The sequence below is a fragment of the Myodes glareolus genome, chromosome 5 (assembly GCF_982192425.1).
Source record: "Myodes glareolus chromosome 5, mMyoGla1.1, whole genome shotgun sequence".
NCBI lineage: Eukaryota > Metazoa > Chordata > Mammalia > Rodentia > Cricetidae > Myodes > Myodes glareolus.
Genome location: NC_142030.1, coordinates 101,109,573 through 101,134,682, shown reverse-complemented (window position 1 = coordinate 101,134,682; position 25,110 = coordinate 101,109,573). Strand labels below are relative to the sequence as shown.

The 25,110-nt window shown below is 39.5% G+C and overlaps 1 protein-coding gene across 2 annotated transcripts in view; it reads right to left on the bottom strand.

Moving 5' to 3' along the window:
- The window catches only part of Dpp10 (dipeptidyl peptidase like 10), a 723,175-nt gene that overhangs the window by 4,067 nt on the left and 693,998 nt on the right, over nt 1-25,110 (bottom strand). For both annotated transcript variants that reach the window (XM_048443790.3, XM_085688334.2), the window contains exons 20-25: nt 12,618-12,812; nt 11,300-11,354; nt 4,979-5,078; nt 4,681-4,739; nt 4,500-4,572; nt 227-300 (exon numbers count right to left, since the gene is read on the bottom strand). In XM_048443790.3, coding sequence (XP_048299747.3) covers nt 227-300; nt 4,500-4,572; nt 4,681-4,739; nt 4,979-5,078; nt 11,300-11,354; nt 12,618-12,812 — 556 coding nt within the window. The remainder of the gene's footprint in view (nt 1-226; nt 301-4,499; nt 4,573-4,680; nt 4,740-4,978; nt 5,079-11,299; nt 11,355-12,617; nt 12,813-25,110) is intronic.

Genomic DNA, 25,110 nt, shown 5'->3' with positions numbered 1-25,110 from the left:
ACAGAGACACGCACACACATACACATGCATGCACACATGTGTACATGCACACACACACACACACACACACACACACACACATTTTTCAAGAGCGGTTTTACTTTCCCAGGAGCCCTTGTAATCTGATGTTTCCTTGCCACAGACACAAAGTCACAGGTTCCACTGAGAGCTCCAGAACCCTGATATAAAGCTGAGCTGAGAAGACTTTTCTGCAATGGCACCTTACCTGCAGAGTATAATTCACCCCGGCTTTTATCAGATGCTTGATCAGTTCTGCTGAATGTTGGAAATGAACTTTTGCTGCGAAAATATTAAATTATAAAATTTGAAAGAAATGAATCCATTAGAACCAGAAACTTTTAATGTATTTTCCAAAGAGCATAAGTATCTTGCATACATTATTCACTTGGAAGACCCATCATTAATTTTAACTAGAAAGCTGTTAGGTAAAATTGCAGAGTTTCATTTCACATCATAAAACACAGCATGAACACAAGGGCTATTACTAAGGTGAATTTAAGCATTCAATGGAAGTCTTTGTATGTGTGTATGTTTGTGTGATTGATCCTGTGTGGGGGTGTGCACATGTACATTTCTCAGTGTGTGTGGAAGTCAGGGAACCACTTTGGAAGTAATTACTCAAATTCCTTCAACTCTTTATTTGAGACATGGTCTCTCAAAGGCCTGGGACTTTGACAAATAAGCTAACTTAGTTGGCCAGCAAGTTCCCTTTATCCACTTGTCTTTAACCAGCATCTTGCCTACACTGGGATTATAAGCTTACACCACCATGCCTGTGCTTTACTTTTTACTTAGATTCTGCATAATCCAGACTCTGGACTGTGCACGAAAGAGCCACCTGCCAAATTCTGTATGAGGTCATTTAGGTGTATTTCGCATGAGATCATTTATTTTGTAACTAATTATATATTTAGTTCTTTCTAAACACTGAAGGTAATATGTGTCTTGCCTGCCATGAATACAGTGACATATCTTCATAGACGCACTTGAGGATTTCTAGAATCTAGACTCACAGAGACACTGACACTGCATTATTATTTTAAATTAGGACTGACTGGATGGCAGTGAGATGGCGCAGCAGAAAAGGGTGCTAGGCAGGAAGCCTGACAACTTGAAATCAATTATTGGGACCCAGAAATGGTGAGAGAACAGACTTCCAAAATTGTCCTCTGATCCCAAACACATGCTCTTATAAGCATGGGCGCATATACACATACACACAATATTTAACTATATGAATAAATGTAATTAAAATCTCATACTAGAACTGAATGTCCCATGTTGAGAAGATAGTATATGTCACTCATTATTCAGTGCTAAATATTTGATTTAGACCAAACCATATTTTCTCTTTTCCCTCCATCTTCCTTCTGTCTGAATGGAAGCTAAACTTTGGGATACACATCTCAGAAGTTCTGTATTTACTAATGGCTTTGTCGGAGCTAGTTACTAAAGCTTAGCCCTGCCACTCAAATCTCCCTGTGCTAGAGTTTGCTTGTATTCTGCCTAGGCTTTCATTTCACTCTATACATATACTTAGATTTCTATAAATAACTTTAAGCTAATATTTTGTATCTGTCTTTGTCAAACTAGGGCAGCCTTATCAGTGGTCTGAGCCTCCCTAGGCTCTCATTTTATGGTGCTGAATAATCTTTCTATACAGCAGAGGGAAGACAGTTCCAAATAGTCATTCATTTTAAATATGCTCAAGATCTTTCTGAACAATTTTCTATTATAATTAATTAGAAAAACATCACCAATCCTAAATCACTATAACTTGCTTAGTATATGTTTGTGACTATAAATATAGATTTATATGGGCAATGCTTGAGGTAAAATAATCTCTTATATAATTCATATATTTTGGAGGATGGAAGGGAAGGTATATGTAAAGGACTCTATCATGTTTACATTTAGAAATGGCTGAAAGATAAGCATGCAAATGAATTATTGTGGCAGGAGTGAGAGGGAGGGCAGGAGAGAGAGGAGTGGGGAGGGAGGGAGAAAGATAATATATGTTATGTGTGAGTATGGGCTCATATACAGAGACAAGAGGACAACCTTGATGTCAGTCCTTGTTTTTTCGCTGATTTGAGACAGAGTCTCTCATTTTACACTGGGCATACTAATCTACCTGACAGCCAGCTTGTGGTCTCCTCTGTCCTTTCCTTGTCTCCCTCACCAATCTCTCCTTAGGAACATTATGATTACAGGTGTGCACCACTATGTCCAGCTTTACTTGGATTCTAGGATCCAAGCTTAGGTCCTCACTGAACCACCTCCCACCAACAACTTTTCAATTGATTCTTTTCTGTTTTGATTTCAGTGTAAAGTCTGTTGTATGCTATTTATCTCCTTCAAAGGACTAAATGGTACAATAAAGTTGAACTGAATAAGTGGATGCATTTATTATTTTTCTGGGCAATAATAATAGTTTATCTGTTTATAGGGTTCCCAGTGGTGAGATTAAAACCTGTCATTGATGTTTAGCTGTCTTTCGGGAACCTGGTCCTCATGCTGAATTACTTGCCCAGCCTTGATGCAGGGGGAGGAGCTTGATCCTACCTCAATTGGATGTGCCATGCTTTGGTCAAGCCCATGGGGGGCCTGCCTCTTTCCAAATGGAGACAGAGAAGGAGTGGATGGGGAAGGGGTAAATACGAGGCAGGGGGACCATGGGGGAATGAACAGGAGGAGAGGATGGAGGGAAAACTAGAGTCGGAATGGAAAATAATGAAAAAAATGTTAATTAAATAAATCAAAGAATGTCATCAAACACACACAAGTCAGCTTCTCTATGAGCTGTATGGCGAATGTGGACATGTGTGCACATGATCTTTGTGCACAGACATGGCCACATCCCTCTGAACCACTATATGACATGAGGTATGTGAAGCACTTGGTCTGAAACTGAATCAAACAGGAAACATGTTTACAGTAATATCAGCAACTTAATGTGGTAGTTGGAATGTAGCTGGCCTTCACAATCTCAGGGAGTGGCACTATTAGGAGGTGTGACTTTGTTGAAAAGAGTATGGCCTCATTAGAGGAAGTATGTCACCATGGGGGAGGCCTTGAGGTTTCCCATGCTCAGGATACCCACCCAGTGTTTTGGTCAACTTCCTGGTACCTGCAAGATGTAGGACTTTCAGCTACCACTTTAGTACCACAAGTGCATGCACGCTGCCATTCTCCCCATCATGGTGGTAATGGCTAAACCTCTGAAACTGTAAGCAAGCTGCCCCAATTTAATGTTTTCTTTTTAAGCCTGGATGTTGTCATGGTGTCTCTTCACAGCAATAAAAGCCCTAACTAAGACACTTAGTAAATGGGTTTCAAAGAGTACTAAAAATTGTAGGGTGGTGTCTAGAGATTAAATCATCTTATTTTCACTATTATTGGTTCAGCTGGCTCAGGTTTCATAGTGAAGCGGATAAGAACTGCAGTACCAGAACAAATCTCCATGGAAAGTCCTGCTTTTCCAACGCTTATTTCTTTGATAGACTAGGTGTGAAAATGATAGCTCTATAGGACAGCATTTTTGAGCAGAACAAGTAAGACATTGCTAAGTGCTGTTAGTGCATTTTCTGATACATGGTTAACAATTAGTGACTTCCCATGACTGCTATCGACATATGTGGATAGTATTAATACTATGGCATCCTTTAGAAGCATGGTGCTCTCTGTAGACGCGCATCATGCAATGCTTCTATTAACTAAATCATTTTCTGAATACATTGCCCAATATGTGATAATTGTGGATTTTCAGAAGCATTCTCAAGAGAACAAAGGGCCCCTGTGAAGGCTGCACCAGGTTTTCTTTCTTTTTCACACTTCTTTTTCTTTTTACATTGTGATGAGAAGTTTGTTGCACAGTAAAAACAAAAGAACTATGGGTACCCGCCTGAGCTGCTGTGTGTGGAGTCCATTACTGTTTTCCTGTGTACCTTTTACATTTCAAGTAGGAACCCAGATTAACACATGACTCTTGGACCTCATACCTCCTAACCTAATTTTAATGAAAGGATACATACATACACATATGCAAACATGGAGGCATAAATCTGCACATTCATACATACTCACACACATATACCACATTCATTGATTTGAGTCCTGATGTAACCACATCTTGACATCAATTATTATTATTATTATTATTATTATTATTATTATTATTATTATTATTATTATTGTTTCTTAGTCAAAACTAGTCACAATATGGTCTTTGGTTGTACATGGCCAGTAGCTGCTGTCTACATGAATGCAAGATCAGAAGTAAAGTTTCCCTATCATATCAGAAAGTGATACCTTATTTCCTTCCTATCTCCTGCCAGACATCTCATTTTCCATGTTACTTCCTGTACTCTTGTTCAGTAACTTCACAGGACCCTCTGGAAACAAGTCCTACATATAAGATGTGCCCCCTTGAAACCGGATAACTCCCATCAAATAGAAGCAGCAAATACAATACTTACTATCAGCAGTTCCGTGAATTATTAATATATTTTCTTCTTTTAGACCATGAATGTTATGCAGTACACTGGAGGCCTGTAAGTAAAGCACAAGTATTTGCATGTGTGGAGAGACCCAAATGGAAGAAATTCAACCTAATCTTCATAACAAAAAACTGGCCTTTGTTGTTATTTTTGTCGTTACCTGGTAAGTGCTTTCTTCCTTTGATGGCATGCCAAGGTAGCGCTCAGAGAAAGCCGAGGCTGTGACCAAAGGAAAAAGAAAACATCAGAAGAAGCAAATTGCACCCTTTCATTATTTATTCATGCACTTCAAATGTAATTGTCACACTCTGGTAAAATCAATTGCATCAGGGAGGTGATAACTCACATCAGGCTTTAATAACACATGATAAATGAGCTCAATTGAGTTTCTCTACATTGGGATTTTGCTGTGCACCAATCAATGCCTTAGACTAGGACTATCTGTAGGGCATACTCACCATACAACCTCATGTCTGAGATGGGTGCAACCACAGCTCCACACTTGAAAAGCTTCTCATCTGATTTTAAGATCATTGCTGCAATATAGCCCCCGTACCCCTGAGAAAAGAAAAATTATAATAATGATTCCTAACAATAATTGTACCTTTTGATTGCTGTTTAATAATGCGCATATCCCCATGTCTCTGAATGTAGAATGGAATGAAAAAAATCACTATGTACATATGAGGATTCAATAGCTGTTTAAAAATTTATGCAACAGGCATTTTTAATAACTAAGAAAATATGAAATTAATTATATCTCAAAAAGTCACGATTTCACACCATATATCTGGGAAATGCTCCAAATAATTTGAAATAAAGTACCTTTCATATATCATTTTAAGACCATTTGGTGTGTATTTTAATTGAATACTTAATAATAATGGTGGTTACATTCAATTACGAAAGGAAAGTAAAACACTAAAAGTACAGAACAATCTATATACTCTGCTTGCAATTTCCTTGCAGGGAGTAAGGGCCTGTCACTCCAAAGTGGGACTCTAAGAGAACAGAATCTGCTGTCATGGGATGAATAATCCTCCTTTGGATAAGGATGATTTGAGATGGTAATTTTGAGAAATCCAGAAGCTGCACTGATAGCACCCGTAGTAAGTCTTTCCCAAGCAAGATATTGGTCCCAAGGTTGATCTTCCAGAACCCAACTTTTAAAAACTAAAAAGCTGAGCATTGTGGTGCACACATTGCCTCTTTGTGTTTGGACGGTGGAGGCAGGTGAATACCTGGAGCTAGCTGGCCGGTGAGCCTAGCTTACTAGGTGAGTTCTAGGGTAATCAGAGACCTTGTCTCAACACTCAAGGTGGATGGTGCCTGGGAAATACCAGATGCCATTGCCCCCATGCATGGACACATCTGCAAACATGTGTGCCCTTCCACACACAAACATGCACAGTGAACACTTACACAAAGAAGAAAAGAAAAGAAAATCTGCCAGACAGAGGACAGACAGGATTTTTCTGGTTGTAAGAGATTTATAATAACAGGGAAATCTGTTGATAAGATATCTACGCTCTGCACCGTTAAGAGGGGAGACCTACATGCATAAACTCTCACCAGTGGGAAAGGCATGAATTAAGTAGAAGAAAAAAGAATAGATAGAAAGGAAGAAGAAAGAAGGAAGGCAGAAGACACAGATGAAGATGAAAGAGGGATGAGGGAGAGGAAGAAGAGGAAGAAAAGGAATAGGAACAGATTAGGGTTGTGGTGAAGAAGTGAGTTCTAATTTATATATACAAAAATAATTAAACAGTGCTTTTTGGAGGTGCAGGGATGGCATGGGGGCTGTGCAAGAACTGAGTTAGATAGGCAGAGCAGAAGATACAAGTGTCTGATAGGGAGAATGGGAACAAAATTCTGAAAAGTTTGCACAATGTGAAGCCATGAGCTCAAAATGTATTGGTTTGACTCCTGCCAAAGGAGCAGGTTTTAGCTGTTCTTTGCACAAAAGCTAAAGCAAACAAACATGGAGGAAGTAACCAATGATGTCAACTCTCATGGTCCACTACAGGAATCAGTTTGTCACAGAGATGTGTGACATCATGTCATCGTATATAGACTTTAAATCTACATGGCAGTATCATTCAGGAAAAAAATATCACCTAACAGCCTTTTACAGTAAATGGGAAATGGTGTAATTCAGTAGACTGAGGCGCGCTCTCTCTCTCTCTCCGGTATGTTAAGACTTTTCATTTTAAACAAACTTTAAGGGTATGTCAGTGATACTGTTGGACATTACTTTTTATTGTGTGTGTGTGTGTGTATGTTAATACATTCACATGCATGTCACTGTGCTAGATCATGTGAAGGTTAGAGGCCAAGTTTCAAAAGTCAATTATTTCCTTTTGTCATGTAGGTCCTAGTGATTAAACTCAGGTCATTAGGCTTGGTGGTAAGCACCTTTGCCTCGGAGTCATCTTGCCAGCCCCTGTTAGACATAGTGAGTTGGGGGTTCTTATGGTATACTAACACAATAAAGATGTCAGCAGAAATGTCTTCCTATTTTCCTCGAGAATCCCTAGACTCATGGAATGAGACAGGAAGGAAATAAATATCAGCAACAGTAAACAAGCCATCCAATGAGAATTTGACAAGAGCCTTGGCCTGGGAAGACGTCCCAGCCAGAGTTCTTCTGAGATCTGGTGCACACATCCCTTGCTTCTTACTTCCTGAGGAGCTGTGTTTCATTATTTTTTTAATATGAAAATTTGGAATGTAATGAAGCTAAATAATCTTTAAGACTTAATGATAGTGAAAGCTGTGGAATTTAAAAATCAAATCTAAAATGCTGCTTTAATTTGATTTATTTCAGAGAAATAACTTCTGTTTTTAAAGGGAAAAATCAACACTGACAGGAATTAGAGTGAATTAAATTATAATTGCTCACCATCCTCTCAATCATTTCATGTTTATTCACGGAGGCAAAAGTTGAACTTGAAAGAGCTGTTGGAAAACAGACTGTGGACGGCAGTGAGAGTCAGATGTGAGCTCTCGCTAGACGGGCAGGTGTTGGGCTTAATTTTCAAAACAGTTTACACTTCAAGTAGATTCTGAGTTTGCTACTTCTTAGACTGACCTAAAGCCAATTAGAGGTAGTTTGCCTTCAATGGGGAGGAAAGCATTCAACAGTTCAGGATGCTCTGCTTTTACCAAGCCAGTGTTTGGTTCCCTGCGACCAATAGTTTTATAATCACAGAAATTTTAGTGGAGGACCCAAACCTGGAATTAAAGTTTGTCTGCAAAAGCCAAAACAGTGTACATATGACAGTGGGGTAGGTTCCTTTTCTTCCCCAGAAATGACTGTGGGAAATTGGCTAATTCAGACAAATAGATGGAAGATAATTGGTTCTGCCACAAGAGTACCACCCCACCCCTGCTCTCAGAAATTTGAAAGTTCTCCTAAGTAGTTATCCTGGAAAGGGAGCACCATGTATTTGTTTTGGAGAGATAGAAGAATCAGAAAATCGGTAATTTTAAGCACTGAAGTGAAAAGTACATCGATATACCTATGAAATTCTTTTCCTATCTATTTGTCTGCCTGGGATCTGCCTAACTCCTGGTCTTCAATATGATTAAAACATATTGTACATATGCATTAAATTCACAAATAATGAGGAAAAAATATTTTTTTTAAATTTGGTATTTCAAAATTAGCAAAATTTTATCACCATATATCTCTATGCATTAATTCTGTTTAAGTCTTCACATCTTTATATATGTGTGTGATGTGTGTGTGTCTATGTACACACACACACACATCACACACACACCTTTGCTTGTTTCTGTGATAGTGCAGTTGCTCTTGTGCCACAGTGCATATTCAAGAATCAGAGAACAATTTTGAATATCTGTCTTCCAGCTCCTAATCACTGCAGATTTAGCCAGGCTAGGCTGCACTGTGACGTTCTGAGGACTTTCCTGTCTCCACCTGCAGCCTCTACGTAAAAGCAGTGTGGTCACAGGTATGGGCTACTGCATCTGACTTTAATTTGTAGGAATTTGAACTCACAGTCTTGTGTGTATGTGGCAAAGTCTTTGTTCACTCAGGCATTTTTCAGCTCTGATTATATGCATTTTCACAAACTCCAGAAATGGCTTGATCTGGTTTTAAACTTTAAGAAGTTCTTTTGCAAATAACGAGATGCAAAACTGTAAATATCGATTTCCTCTTTGTAAGTCAAGTTTAATATGTTTTATAGCCAGTCTTATCTCTAACCATAAATCAGTCCTGGGAAGCACAGTTTTTTACTGTGTGGTCTCATGCCTGCAAGATCTCCTAGTGGGAAGTTGTTATTTCAACGTCTCCTGAAAAAATACAGCAAGTAAAAATACTTGTTGTGTGAACATGATGACCTGAGTTCAGTCCCTGGAACCCACTCAAAAGTGGAATGAAAGATCTGACTCCACCAAGCTGTCCTCTGACTTCTATACCTTCATGGCATGCATGTGTGCATGCATGTACACACACACACACACACACACACACACACACACCAATAATAAATAAACATAAATTAAACTGCCCATCTCATCACCCATCTTTGGCTGTATTTCTACTTCATATCGTTGGATATTTTGTTGCTTATCTTCCACTTATTTCTCTATAACAACTAGAAATTCAATAATGTGACCATTGTGCATTTTATTATTAGTAGACTTAACTCTGTTAAAATTGTTTTGCATATGTGGCTGTGGTGGGGGATGCATGTGTGTACAGGTGCTTATCGCGGCCAGAAGAGGACATCTGATCCCCTTGCTGAAAAGTCATAAGCAATTGTGAGTCTGCTGATGTGGGTTGTGGAAAACGAACACAGGTCCTTTGCAAGAGTAGTGCATATTTTTAACTGTGGAGCCATCTTTCCTGCTCTCCACATAGCTCTGTAAAAAGTGCTGGCTATAAAGTAGACAGGATCGGTTTGAGTAAATAATCATATTCCCTGCATTGCTAAGTGATCATTGCAATGCTGTTTTCTCCCAGGATGTTTATAAAATTCTCACCTTTTTCATGCAGGTTCAATTTTTATCAAACTTTTTAAAAAGAAAACAATTCAGAAAAGTTTTGATTTAGGAGTTTTGTGACCTTTCACAACAAGACTGTTTGCTTTAAAGAATAAAGGACCCATGAATATATATTTAGGTGAATTGAGATTACGTTCCAATAACTATAATTTAAACTACCATGGTTCCAAGCCTCAAGTCTAATTACTGAGAAAAAAAAAACAAAAAAAACCCACACATGGTCAGTTAAATGCATAGCTGCTAAAATGTTTTCATTATTCTAACAAGCCAGTTAGTGCATAATAGAGAAAGCAGTCATTCACAGGGACATTTAAATAAATCACACATAATGTCTGGAAGCCAACATTACAGTGAAAAGATTTGTCATATATGTATATATCTGTGTGTACACATATAAAACAATATTCTAATGGGAGGGCAAAAGAAGATTTAAAAAATAGCTAAAGGGTATTCTTATAGATATTTTATTTATCCTCACAGGAATTTACTGTAAATTATTTAATAACATTTTAAATTTTTAGGTGATGAGCTGACACAAGACAAAGGAAAAAAAATCCTTTCAAGCTAGGTGGGAGGACTCAGAAACTCAATCCATGCAGCACCTTGCTTTTGCACCTCTATCCTTCAGAACTATAGAAAAACCCACAAAATTATTCTATAAAAGCAATAAATATGTCCAGTGAAATGGTGTGGAGAATAAGGATGTCTCTGTCTAAATCTGATGAACTGAGTTTGAGTCTCAGGACCCACACATTAAGCAGAAAGAAGTGCTCTCCAAAATTACCCTCTGATCTCTATATATACAACATGGCATGTGAAAGCACACACACACACACACACACACACACACACATATAAACATACACATAAGAGGTGAAGACAGAGATGCACACAAACAAACAAATGGTAAAAGGAGAGAAAAAAAAGATAGGGGAGAGTGAAAATGAAAGGAAATAGTGTTTTTAAAACACTAAAATGTATTGCCTTTAGTGTGCTTTCATTAAAGGATCATACAAGGTAAGCATCAGAACGCATAGCAGATAACTCCAGAGATAAATCTAGGGATGTCTGAGAACTCACTATTACATATTTTGAGTTTCAATGTTAAAGATGACTTGGTGAGCCAAGAAGTCAGGAAACAAACTGAGCAGCTACTGGAAATTAAAAGTGTAAATCCTGACCGTGCTTTGCAAGGGTTTTGTTCTCTCTTTCCTGCTCAAGCTATAAAAAAAATAAAAAAGATTCACAAGATGTAGGTAGCCATCAATTAATGATCAAGAAACATTGCCTAATAAGTTTTAGAAGTTCAAGTTTGAGGGTGGAAAGAAGACGGCTTAGTGGTTAACCACTGAGAGTCCTTGCTGCTCCTGCAGAGGATCTGAATTCAGCACTCATATCAGGAGGCTCACCTAGGCCTATAACCTCATACCCAGGGGGGATCTGATGCCCCCTCTGAACCTTCCAGGTACTAAATTCATGTGCATATACACCTTCCTCCAAATACGTAGACATACATAAACATTTATCCCTTTTACTGCTCATTTCTAACACCAGCTATCAACTGTATGCTTGAGAAATAGACATCTAATAAGCAAGTGAACAGACATAATATGAATTATATGATTTTAAAGGGTCATACAGAAAAGTAAAGAACAATGACTAATGAAATCATACATGCATAATACATGCATATATATGTGCTATATATGTGCGTGTGGATAAATATATTCAGTGTTTCTATTTACCTTTCCAAAAATGCTTAATCTTTTGGAGTCAATATATGGCAGTTTCAACAAATATCTGTGAGAAAAACGTAAATATACATAGTTATACATTCTTGAATCAAACACATAACTGAATTTAGACAGATAGACACGTATAAACACTCCCCCAAAATCTTTAGGCATGCTTCACTATGGGGTGAAGTAATGACTCAGTGGGCAGAAATATGAAGACCTGAGTGCAAATCCCTAGAATCCTCATAAAACCAGGTAAGGTAGTGTGCTCCTACAATCCCAGAGTTCCTTCAGCAAGACAGGAGGTAGAGACAGTAGTTTCCCAGAAGTTCATGGGAAAGGTGGCCTCGTGTCCACAGGGGTGACCTTAAGACATGCTGTTTCAAATGAGGTGAAAGGTGAGGATGGACACCTGGGGTTGTCTTCTGACTCCCACATTTGATGATAGCATTGCACACACACACACACACACACACACACACACACACACACACACACACACACACCAGTAGAAATACTTTGCTAGAAAGGCTTTCCTTATTACAAAATACCTGTACTGTTCACAGTCTTCTGCTCAAAGCTACAGTCCAATAGTTTGTCATCATTTGTGAGATTGTTACAGATGTGGAATCTCCAGGTGTATCATGGCCCGCAGAGATAGCTTCCTTGCACCACGCCTGGCTGATCTTTGTATACTAAGCAGCAATGACCTTCCTACTGTACCTTTCGTGTCACCATGGTAATAGTAACCTTGACATGTTAAAGAATTAGAGCCAAGGGTAGATGAGATAGCTTTGTAGCTAAAGGCAATGGTGTAAAGTCTGATGGTCTACATGTAATCTTCATGACTGAAAAAGAGAACTAACTCCTGCCAATTGTCTTCTGACCTCTACATCTGTTTAACAGCTTGTACTCACCTACACATCACACACAAACACACACACACACACACACACACACACACACACACACACATACACACGCAAAGAAACACTGCAAATAACATTCCAAAAATGTATTAGTATTTTAAAGGAAGAATCTTAATTAGTTGTGGACATGCTAGATAGTGTAGATTTCCGTCAATAAGGAATATAGTGGTGAAGGGCTTCTCACAATTCCATAAACCCAAAGTAAATTCTAATTGCAGAGGATAATAAGATTATTCTTTTATGGTGCCCCTAAGTGTGATAGATAGTTGAGAAAAATGCAAGAAAGCTATATGATCAACTCAGAAAACTGGTAGACCCACAAACATGTCTGAGCAATGAGACCCATTACGTAGAGTCTGCAGTTATGGAAAGCAACAGGAAGACATGCACCGACTTACTTTACAGCTGCTACTTGGTCCTTTGCGTCTACCGACCCTATCCTTCTGTGAATCTCCTGCAAAACTTTCAGGCCCTGGAATCCACTTCCTCTGCCATCAAATCTTGCTACAATGACATTATCAGTGTCAATAAGAACGGAATCCCAGTCAACATGGAACTTATCTGTCACCATCTGGCCTCCTGGTTCTTCATCCCTGCGAATTTGAGCATACTTGATGAAATGAAGAGCAATTGACAGTCTGGTAGGTTTCACTTTCATACTAACTGGCTAACCAGTATGGAAGTCATCTATGCTGACTTTTAACATTTTGCATAATTTTTGACAAGTCTAAAGGTTAATTCTTGATGACAAACCATTTTCCTTACATAAAGTTTTAAATGAAGAGCCCCAAAGATGAGGTGTAAACATGCTTTAAAACTGTATAGTTGAGCCTGGTTTAATTCATTTTTCGAAGAGAAGAAATACATGTGGCCCTTTTAAAGGTTTTTCTGAAGAATGACTGTCAACTTGACAGACACGTCTGTTTTTATTAGATGTCTTCAACTGAGATGAGGAAATAAATGTACGGTTTACAAGGGTTGAAGGGTCTGATAGAGTGCTAACAGGCATGGAAACTTCATATAATTTAACAGGAAGTATATAACCTTAAAGACTGTTGGACTCTGAAGAAAATATTGTATTAATATTTCCTGAGGGTTTTCTTCCTGTCCATGATAGAATTCTCTCTGAGAAGTTAAATAAATAGTAGAAGGAGAAGTATTTTTCAGCCTTCAAGCTAACAGCCAGGAAAGAAAGCAGAAACGCAAATGTCTGAAAAAATTTGAAAGCCAGATGCCAAGGTGGACATGAAAATTACAGAGCTTGAATCTTTTCTCCACTGGGGAGAGATAGCATAACTTTACGCTGTCAGATTCAAGCGCTTATTTTTGTTACCAGGGCTACATTCCAAGAATTCTCTCCCCATAATTCACTATTCAAGTGTAAACGACCAGGTCATCTTTCTCCTACCATCACATATTGTGAGGGTCCACAGACATGAACCTGTTCCACCTTTACTGGAGGTCAAAGAGTTGGAGCTCATTTTTGCTGTTTAGATGTTGTTGACAACAGATGTGACTATAAACAAGAGATTCTGACTTACAGTGTTATAGAGGTGGATCTGCTCCACCTGGGCTAAAGGTCAGAGGATTCAAATCGACTCCTTATACCATGCTAATGAAATCTACTGCATTCTCCCCTCCCCTTTAAAAGTGGAGTACATAAGCATGGGGAAAATAAAAGTAGAAGAATTCAGGATTTACTGAATATCCCTCCTGATGCTGTTCTGTGTTTCTGTCTCTTATTTCTCTAATATTTCTATTTCTTTTGCTAAATAATTCTAACCCTCATGCTCCTACCCTGGAACATAAGAGTTTCATCAAGACTGGTTTTCAACAACATATGTGCTCACAAAGAGACACCAACAGAGTGCACAATTCTCATCAACAGTTTCTAGTTAGTATCCACTTATGAGTGAGTACATATCATATTCATTTTTGGGGGGTTTGGGTTACTTTACTCAGGATAGTGTTTTCTAATTCCATCAATTTGCATGCAAAATTCAAGATGTCATTGTTTTTTGCCACTGAGTAGTATTCTAATGTGTAAATGTGTCACACTTTCTTTATCCATTCTTCAGTTGAGGGCATCTAGGTTGTTTCCAGGTTCTGGCTATTACAAATAATGCTGCTATGAACATAGTTGAACAGGTGCTTTTGTAGTATGATTGAGCATCTTTTGGGTCTATTCCCAAGAGTGGTATTGCTGGATCCTGAGACAGGCTGATTTGCAATTTTCTGAGAAACCACAATACTAATTTCCAAAGTGGTTGCACAAGTTTTCATTTCCACTAGCAATGGACAAATGTTCCCCTTACTCCACATCCTCTACCACATAAGCTATCATTAGTGTTTTTAAACACTATCCTAAGTGAGGTAACCCAGACCCAAAAAAGTGAATATGATATGTACTCACTCATAACTGGATACTAACTAAAACAAAGGACATTGAGCCTATAGTTCATGATCCTAGAGAAGCTAAGAAACAAGGTGATCTCAAAGAAAAACATATATAGACCCAGCTGGAAATTGGAAACAGACAAGATCACCTGAACAAAATTGGGAGCATGGGGACAGGGGATAGAAGGAAGAGGGGAAGAGAAGGGAAGAAGGGGAGGGTTGAGGAGAACTTGAGAGAATGGGATAGTCAAGATGGAGGAAGGACAGATATGAGAGCAAGGAAGGAGATATCTGGAGATATCTTGATTGAGGGAGCTTTTATGGGGTTAGTAAGAAACTGGGCTCTAGGAAACTTCCCAGGAATCCACAAGGATGACCCCAGTTAAGACCCTTGCCCTGTAGTCAGACTGGTAATTATCTTAAATATCACCATAGAACCTTCAGCCAACAACAGATGGAAGCAGAGGCAGAGACCCACATCGGAGCTGGCAAGGTCCAGTTGAAGAGTAGAAGGAATGAGAATATGAACAAAGAAGTCAATACCATAAACGGTTCATCCACTGAAACAGTTTATCTGAGCTAATGGGAGCTCACTCACTCCAGCTGGACTGGGAAGGAATAAGCATAGGACCAAAGCAGTTCCTCTGAATGTGGTTGACAGTTGACTGAGGGGCAACTGACAGTGGCACTGGGATTTATCTCTACTGCTTGTACTGGCTTTTTGGGATCCTCTTCTCTTTGGATGTATACCTTGCTCAGCCTAGATGTAGTTGGGAGGGCCTTGGAATTTTCACAAGGCAAATTGCCATACCCTCTCTGAGGATTAGAGGGGGGTAGGGAGGGAGAATATGTGGAGGTAATGGGAGGAGGGGCGGGAGTGAGAATTTGGATTGATACTTTTTTAAAAAAACAAAATCTAATAAATAAAAATTTAAAAAAAAACAGTTTCTAGGTCACCATATTTGGAGAGAGAGAGAGAAGAAAAGCCAATAAACCATCCATGGAACATTAAGCACTGAGCACAGACAGCATCTGTAAGTGTTAAATCCAAAGGGAACTCCAATTCTCCAAATTCCAAAAGTCATTGTTTGTGTCTAGAAATGAGTCTTGGTTCTTGTGACCTACAAAGATTGTTGGAAGCCTATACCCAACATTTTTCAGGGACCTGCAAAATGGGGTTCTGCCTGTCAGAAGGGCTATTTCCTTTATCATATACCTGTTGTTGCATATCAAACCCTTGCTAGCCCCCAGGTCTCTCTCTCCTCCCCAACTACTCGACTATGATACCTCCCAAGCTGTTACAGCTCACAGGCTTCACTCCTCCTGTAGCATGGCACCCGGCTTGTTGGGGTATCTGTTCCTGCCCAGTACCCCACAGCCAGCAAGTCCCCAAGAAAATCAATCACACAGAGATCTCTGTAAGTTATAAAGCTGATTGGCCCATTAGGTCAGGCTACTTATTAGTTCTTATGACTTATCTTAACCCATTATTCTTATCTCTGTTAGCCACGTGGCTCAGTACCTTTCTCAGCTGGGCAGGTTACATCCTGCCTCTTCGGTGTTTGGACAGAAATTGCGGAGGGAGCTTCCTGCTTTCTAGAATACTCCCAGTCTCTTTTCTCCACCTCTACTTCCAGTCTGGCCTTCCTGCCTATACTGTCTGTCTGGCCAATCAGCGTTTTATTAAAATATGATTGACAGAATACGGATAATTCTCCTGCACCATTTCCCTCTTTTTTTTAAAAAAAAAAACAAAGGTAAATACCCATAGTCCATTTGTTTGGGAATGTGGGCGTAGTATTTCAGGCTACTTCCTGTTAGTTGGGGGCGCTGATAATCTTATGGGGACCTAAAGAAAATTTAAGAGTTATAATCAAGTTCTAACTGGAGTATCCTGTGAGTCTTGATCATCTCAGGCAGCAGTCTTGAACCTGTTCTGGATGAAGAACTCTGTCATCTGGGCCATCTGTTCCTATTGGAGATTTCTCAGGTGGTCTTCCTTTATTGAACCTGATTTTTCCTAACTCAGAATGAATCCACAGCCTCTCATTTCCTGTGGAAACAAAAGAACAATCTCTTCTCCAAAGTATGATACCTGTTGACTTCAGTTTTGAAGCCAAGGTATTTTCAAAATACCTACCTTGGGTTAGTTTAGCAGCATTTATAAACAAATATCTTTTAGCAGCTTTTGCTCCTTCCTCAGCATTCAAACAATTCAAAGAGAGCATAATAGCATACAGTATCCAGATTCTCTGTGTATTTTCCATCTTTATGCGGCTTTATTTTAACCTCTATTTCTTTTATTTTTACTTTTACTTTTTGAGACACGTTCTGTGTCTATCTTTGTCCTGGAATAACTCTGTAGACCAGGCTGTCCTTGAACTCACAGAGATCCTTCTGTCTCTGCCTCCCCAGCACTGGGATTAAAGGTGTGTGCTAAAACACCTTGAACTCAAAGAAATCTGTCTGTCTCTGCCTTGCAGGCATTGGGATTAAAGGTGTGTACCTCCACACCCTGAAGTCACAGAGGTCAATTTACCTCTTCCCCTTGAAGTCACAGAGGTCAATGTACTTCTGCCTCCCAAGTGTTGGGATTAAAGGTGTGTACCACCACACCCAACTTCTCTCTTTCTTTTTACTTTAAGAACTTTAACTTTTATCCTGCATATATTTTTAACACACTGTAAACCATTTAGAAGTTTTCTTCCTCTTTGAATCTTTCTTTACTGTATATTTCTCTTTTTCTGACCACATGAGCCTTTAATTTACTAAGCAATATGGAGAGCCATGGCTTTGATGGCTAGATCCAGCCCATTCCTTAGCTTTCCAGCCTCATGGCAGAGGTACCGCTAGAGCCATTTTTATTGCCACAACTCTGTGGCCTTTCAAGGTCCCTGCCAGCATCAAGCTGCAGCATTCTGCTCACAGACCACACTCAGTCAGACTGCCTGCCTGAAAGAGTCAGAGTTTGCCCTGGCAGGATGGCCCAGAAAGTCAACATTTTAAAACAGCAGTGCAGCTTTTTTCCTGTTATGGCTGAAAGTCAAAATGAATGCATTCAGCTTTTCACCAACACCGTTTAAGTGTTTCGTGGCAGGACCTCTTAATGAGCTACAAAGTTTTGCAGCTAAAGCTGAGTCAGGAAGCCTCTCTTAGATGAGAGCATTTGCTTGCCTCTAGCAAGCAGAGCATACCCAAGAAATTGCTGCCACCAAAGAAACATGCTTTACTCTATTCTTTCCAAACTTTCCCAAGCTTTCTGTGGATTCAGTTATCCACATCTGGGCACTATATGTAACATGAGGGCCGGCTTGTTGGGGTATCTGTTCCCGTCCAGTACCCCACAGCCGGCAAGTCCCTAAGAAAATCAATCACACAGAGATCTCTGTAAGTTATAAAGCTGATTGGCCCATTAGGTCAGGCTACTTATTAGTTCTTATGACTTATCTTAACCCATTATTCTTATCTATGTTAGCCACATGTCTCAGTATCTTTCTCAGCTGGGCAGGTTACATCTTGCCTCTTCGGTGGTTTGGACAGGAATTGCGGAGGGAGCTTCGTGCTTTCTAGAATACTCTCAGTCTCTTTTCTCCACCTCTACTTCCAGTCTGGCTTTTCTGCCTATACTGCCTGCCTGGCCAATCAGCGTTTTATTAAAATATGATTGACAGAATATGGATAATTCTCCCACACCTTCCTCCCAAATACACATTCAGTCTCTAGAAAACAGCAAACCTACCCTCTGCCCCCATTCCCACTATTCCGGATTCTCTTACAGATAGCCCTGGCCATGACCTGTTTGTTTCTTTTCCTCTCTGCTCTGGACTCTTCCAAATGCCTCTGTTCTCTTTTACCTACAACAAAAATCTCATCCCCAGACATGAAGCAGCCATTTTTACTGTTTCTTTATTGGCCCTTTATTTATGGTATGGAACTAGAAAGTAAAGGAAATAAGTGATTATGGGCAAAACAAAAGCTGTTATGTGAGGAATTTTGTTCCCTAAAGTTCATACAGTGAATTTCTGATCCCTGGAACTACAAGATGTTACCATATTCAGAGAGAACACCTAAAGGGACAGAGAAAATATACTGAGATCCTAGGGTTGATGGAATCCAATCTCACTGGTGCCTTGTAAGTTTAAATTTGGAAACACAAAAATTACGATAGTCACCTGTACAACAGCAAGGGGTCAAGAACAAGTACCACTTGAGGCTGAAACAATAGGGACTCCAACTGCAGGCCACAAAGAAAGACTCCTAGTGGTGCTATGGTTCTTTCTGGGGTTTTAAATTTAAGGCTAAATTATATTTAATGCATTATTTATCTTAAAAATATGGTGACTGGAGAGATGGCTCAACAGTTAAGAACATTACTTCTCTTGTAACAAACCAGAGTTTGGTTCTCGGTACCCACTAGAATGACTCACTCCAGCTCAAGGGAACTGGCACTGTCTTCCGGCCTCTGTAGCATCTGCACTCGCATGCCCATAGTCCTTCTCCACAAAGACATAATAAAACAATAAAATAAATATTTTTATGAATTACAAAATAGTGTACCTTAGTATAACAGAAACTTTTTTTCAATTCTTCCTTACCTCCTGCCCCCCCCCATTTCCCATTTGCTTTGTGATTTTGGTAGACCAGATTTCCTCATGTCAGGACCAACAATTATCTACTAAAGACTCTTTTTTTCTTACCATCAAGGACATTGTATACCTTTTTGCTCTTTCTCTAAATGGGATTCAGCACTATCTCTTTAGCCAAATACAAATATTGTTTAAAGACTCTCATGAGAACAATGAAAGAAATGCAGAATCCACCCCTTTGCTGTCCTGCTATTCAAACTGCAGCAAGAGTCAAAAGATGTACTTTCATCACAACACAGGTTGAAACAGTGAACAGCATGGTTATTAATGAGCCAGGCCTAAAACTTGAAAATGGACTATTAGTATCATCCACACAAAATTAACCTTGGAATAAACATCCTAGACAACACATGAAAATAACAGAATAGAAGCAACAAAAAAGGGCCTTGGGGACATCACCCAGGCAGAAAACGTAGGGTAAGCAGGGAGGAAATACAATCTTCTAATGATCTCTGCTGTCAAGTCTCACTACATTAATTCTCATCCTTTGGCCAATTTCCATCTGAGATAATTTCTAACAGCATCATTGAAGGAGAAAAAAAAGAAGGAGACTGGAAGATCTTTTCTTTGTTTAAATATTTGCATCATCCCAAAGACAGAATATCTGTTTTCAATTCCTTTGCATTTTGAAAGGGTTACCCCTACATCACTTACTGTTAAAAGGTACCCCCATCACAATATAGAAATAAATCAGGGAAGAAGAAGCCACTGTCTTCTTGTTATGCATGAAATGACTGCACAGCTATTAGCTGTTAGGGTGAAAAACATTCTATACTGGTTCAAAGAATGTGGAAGAAGATTAGACAATGTCTCCATCAGTAATGTGCTTGGCACAGGAACACAAGGACCTGTGTGAAATCCGCACAATCCATGTAAAACAAACAAACAAAAAAGGCATGATAATTTACCCCCTTTATCCAAGCAGTGTGCCAGTAGAGAAATTCCTGGGGCTTGTCAATTCTGCCAGTTTATCTGAGTCAGCAAGCTCCAGGTATTGTGAGAGACCTAGTCTCAAAAATATGTGGTTGAGAAATTGAGGAAGATACCTAATACCAACCTCTGGCCTCTACACACATATACACACATGTGTACTCACATGCACAGATACACAAATACACATAAAATAAATCTTTTACACGGAGTATTGTATAGATAGGGAATGATACTATCAGTTTCAATGGAAGGTACTCGAACAAATCAGGAGGGTTTTCAACACCATGCATGAACAGCTTGATGGGTTCTAAAGGGAAAGTCTTACATTCAAGGGAAAAAGGAACTTTCTCATTCTTTCAGGTTTCCATTTTTTACAACTTAGCCTACATCCCAGGAGTCAGGGACAGTTTGATAAAACCTAGGGCAACAATTCAAGGTACTTTATTCTTGGGCAGTTGGGACTGGTCAGTACGGGGTGAGGAAGTGGAAGGTTGGAAGTGATGAGCCACACAGTGGCAGGAGTCTAGGTTTGCCCACAATGGTGGAAGTAGGGAGGGAATACAGGCTATAGTGGGTGTTTTGTTGGGTTTGGGAACAGAGGTCTTTTTATAGGCCTTGCTCTCCACAGTAAGGAAAAAAATACAAGTCTAAGAGCAACGTGGGGCCTGTTTCTACTCTTCAGCTCTGCTAGGAGCAAGACCACAGGAGGTGTGGCTTAAATTTGGGGCGGGAGAGAGCAACAGCAGGAGTAGAGCCTGTGACCTAGCAGGGCGGTATGGAAGCATGGTGACTGGTCTGGCAGAAATGAAGACAGTCTGATCTTACTATCAGAATCTGGAAGCAACAGACCCAAAGAACTGGAATTGTCCTGAAGAATCTCATGCAGATATAAAGAGAAGACTCTAAGCCTGAGCAGAGGGGAGGGGTGTTTGTTTCTTTGCAAGGAATTTCACACAGTTCTAAGAACTTGACAGAGCAGCTTGCAGGATAAGAGTGGAGCTAAGAAATGGTGGTTCAGGCCAACAGGACAACACTCTGCCCAGGACTCCTTAGATGTGCATATCCCTGGTCCAGCAAATCAAGTTTAATTTCTCTTCAGGAAACTGGAGATGATCTAGAAGGAGCCATTGGATTTCTTTACCCCTCTTTCCAATGTGGCCACATTGAATATCTCTCTATTTTTTATTTTTATTTTTTGCTTTTTGTCCTAATAGTTCAAATGTTCATTGACTTCTCAAGGATGGGTGGCCCATACTTGACTTCCTGGGGCGTATGGATAGTGTCCCCAAGTTTGGTACCAAAAACATATGACTATACAAAACAAGCAAGTGACAATTTCTCAACAACGTCTGTAAAAAGTGTAATTAACTCATGATGGGACTCCTGTGAGTGCAATATTGAGATGCAGAGATCCCAGGATAGGGATCAGGAATGGGGGTGAATTAAGAGTGAATCCACAGGCAGTCATTTCATGCTGTTAGACTACAGACCCACCAGGAGCCTGTTTTCTTTTCCCCACAAAATCAAGTCAAGTCCCCCTATACCTGCCACTCATCACAAAGAAGTGACTATTTCCTTCCGGAACTGTTAGAGAACTCAGAACTGCGCAGAAACCAAGGAGAGGGCAACTACCCAGAACCTAAGCAACTTTGAATTTTAGTCCCAGCCAGTGTGGGACTCAATGCTCACCTCCGCGACACCTGGGGTGCTGCTGAGTTCATGAGGGGTGCAAATTTACAAAAGCCTGGCACTCCATCTGCTCTGGAGAATTAAGGGAATCTTTCTGTCCCTTCAGAGTTCACCATCTTGCTACACATAGCAGCGATCTCTCCCAGGGCTCCTTGGATTTTGAAAGAAGCCTCTGTTTTCAAGGTCTACGCTCATGGTGCTCTCCCTGCCTCTCTTCTGATTCTCTTCTACTTCAGGGTATGGTCATGGCTGTCCATGACTACGAGACTCTCTCCTAATAAATCTCAGCGGAAGGGTGACTGTGTGTTAGCTTCAGTCTACAAACCATTGCTTAGTCAGGCCGTATTCAAAAAGAACTTCTAAACTCCTTGACTTTTATATTCATACAAACCCTGAAAGTGTACTTTGTTCTTGGTAGGGCATTGTGGCAACTTCTAATAGTAATACCATTCTGTTTTCCTATTCATCTAGCTGGTATAAACCCAGATTTTTAATCTTATCTTACTTTACTGTATCAAAAACAGCAGCACAATGCTAATAATGAAAAGTGGATAATATTGGAACCATCTAACAAATCAATACATTGAGACACAAGTAAAGAAACTACATAATTTGATGATTAGAAAACTTCAGCTTTTAGCAATAACACAATTATACGACTTGCCCAGAAAATATTCACTTAAATGTTCGGTATATGAGGCTTATTTCTACAAATGCAAAGAAATCAGAATTCTTAGTCAGCATAGCTCTGAGAGATGAAGATATTGAAAGCCCCTTATTTGTTACACTATTTTGAGCCTTTTTTGTGAGTTTATACATTTTCCTTATTTACTTATGATAGTATTTGTGTGTGTGTGTGTGTGTGTGTGTGTGTGTGTGTTCACATACAAAGGTCATAGAATAGCATTCAGGAATAATCTTTCTCCTTTCACTTGGGGGATCAACCTCAAGTCTTTAGGATTAGTGGGAAGCACCCTTACTCACTTAGTCTTCTCTGTGCTCCCATCCTGCTGATAATGTTTCATCTCTCAATAGATGGTCATCATAAGGGATGCTACCTATCACTTCTCATTCTCAGTTGTCCTCATCTATAAAAAAAGAATTATGATACCTACCCTGTTCTCATCCCATATGTGAGAAAATTACTTTCTAAAGAAAATGAAATGTGTCACGAACAAAACATTAAATAGGTAGGCATGATCTGAGGTCCCGTATCAGATGTGGGATACTTCACATGTGATAAAGGAGTTGTCATAGTCAGAGAAGACACATCACCGTGGCTCATGTGCAATGGTTCCCAGAGCATCAGCCTTTAGAGGCGATGGATGATGCCTTCTACAGTTACCATCTCAGCAGTGCATTAAGACCACAATAAAAAAGCTTTCAAAATCCCTGACTTCAATGGATCTAGAATGAGCTCTAAAGGTCCCAGTGTCAAAGCCATGGTCCCCATCCAAGGACACCTGTTGGAAGTATTTGAACTTCAAAGACTAAGGTCTAGAGAGAGGTCTTGGATTCATTGCAGAGTCATCTTCAAAGGATTGTGAACTGTGAAGTGGGAAGAACATAGAAACAAAGGAGCTTGACTAGAGATAAATCTCTTCAGATTCAATTCTGTATTCATTGATAATAATCCAGTAAATACAGCAAAATCTGCCAGGAGGACATGATAGGTAGTATGAGAAGCAGAGGGCTTGACTTAAATAAATAAATTCAATTCCATTTCAGGAAATAATTTTGCCCTGTTCATGACTCTGGGGATGGCAGACATGACATATTCTATTTTTAGCTTCCTCCTGTTAAGATAGGAACAAATTATGAACAGTCATGTTTCTCTAAGAACTAATCGTAGGTGACTGAGGAGAAGCTTTAGTGGCAGTCACGGAAACTAAAGTGCAGACACCTAGCACCGAGGTAAAAGGCCAAGTCAATGTGGTGGCCTGCTTATAATCCCAGGCTCTAGAGACAGAGATAGGAGAAAGGACTCAGGAAACAATTTCCCTGGGGTAAACTGACTATCTGGACCTAGCAAACACTTCAGAGAGAGACCCTTGAGATAGAGAGTGATTGAGAATGAGAGTTGATGCTAACTTTCAATGTTCCACATGTGCCCACAAATAGGTACATTTATAAGAACATGAGACTGCATATATACTTCATACACATATGGTGTCTGTAAATATTCAGAATGATATGTATAAAATGAAATAATGGTAATTGATGTAAATTCTTATTAGCATAAGAATATACATTCAATAGTAAAATTATAAAGTCTATTGAGAAGATGCATAAGTCTCAATTTTCAGCATCATTAAGAAAATCTAAAGAAATGAGAAACTGATTCACCTAGAAGGCTAAATTAATATATGTTGTAAGTGCTCAAATTCTTTATGCTCCAAGTTTTCTTGAATTTGCCTCATTCATGACAACCTTTATGGTTGGCTGATCCATTTGCTTTTTGCTTTTTGATCATTCATCTATGAATTCTGTCAGTATTCACAGGGCATGACTAGTGCTCCAATTAGTGTCCTGAGGCCCATGATACAAAGGACTTAATTGGTTAACAAATGGATGAGTGAAACTACAGTAATATTTTATTTATATTTTAATAAATAAATCTTGCCTAAATATCAGAAGGGAAAAGCTAAGCCAGTAGAGGTCAGGCAGTGGTGGCATACACCTTTAATCCCAGGATTTGGGAAAAGGAGACAGATGGATCTCTGTGAGTTCAAGGCCACACTGGGCTACATAAGATCAATGCAGAAACAAAACCAGGTCATTATGGCTCACGTCTTTAAACCCAGTACTAGCGAATTACAAACCTTTATTCCCAGCACTAGAGGGAATATAAAATGGGAGGAGAGGGGCTTAGTCTGCTTAATCTGTGGTCACCCATCCTTGGTAAAGGTTAAGTCTTCTCTAGTGGCTTGGCTACTTTGCTTTTCTGGCTTTTGGGTTGAACCACAATATCTGTCTCTGGAATTTTATTAATTGTGCTACTGATTATTCTCTGCTATGGTTACATATCAAACACAAGCACATGCAGAGAATTATCTGGAATATGTCTTTAAACATTACTCGAACTTTTCAGTTGGGCAAAGAATGTGGCAGCATGAGCAAATATGCATTGAGCCAAGATCAAAGAGATGCACTTGGGTGGGATCAAATGGTTTCTGGGATCTAGAGCAGCTGGTTTCTGGTGGCTACTGTGAGGGGCATGTCATCC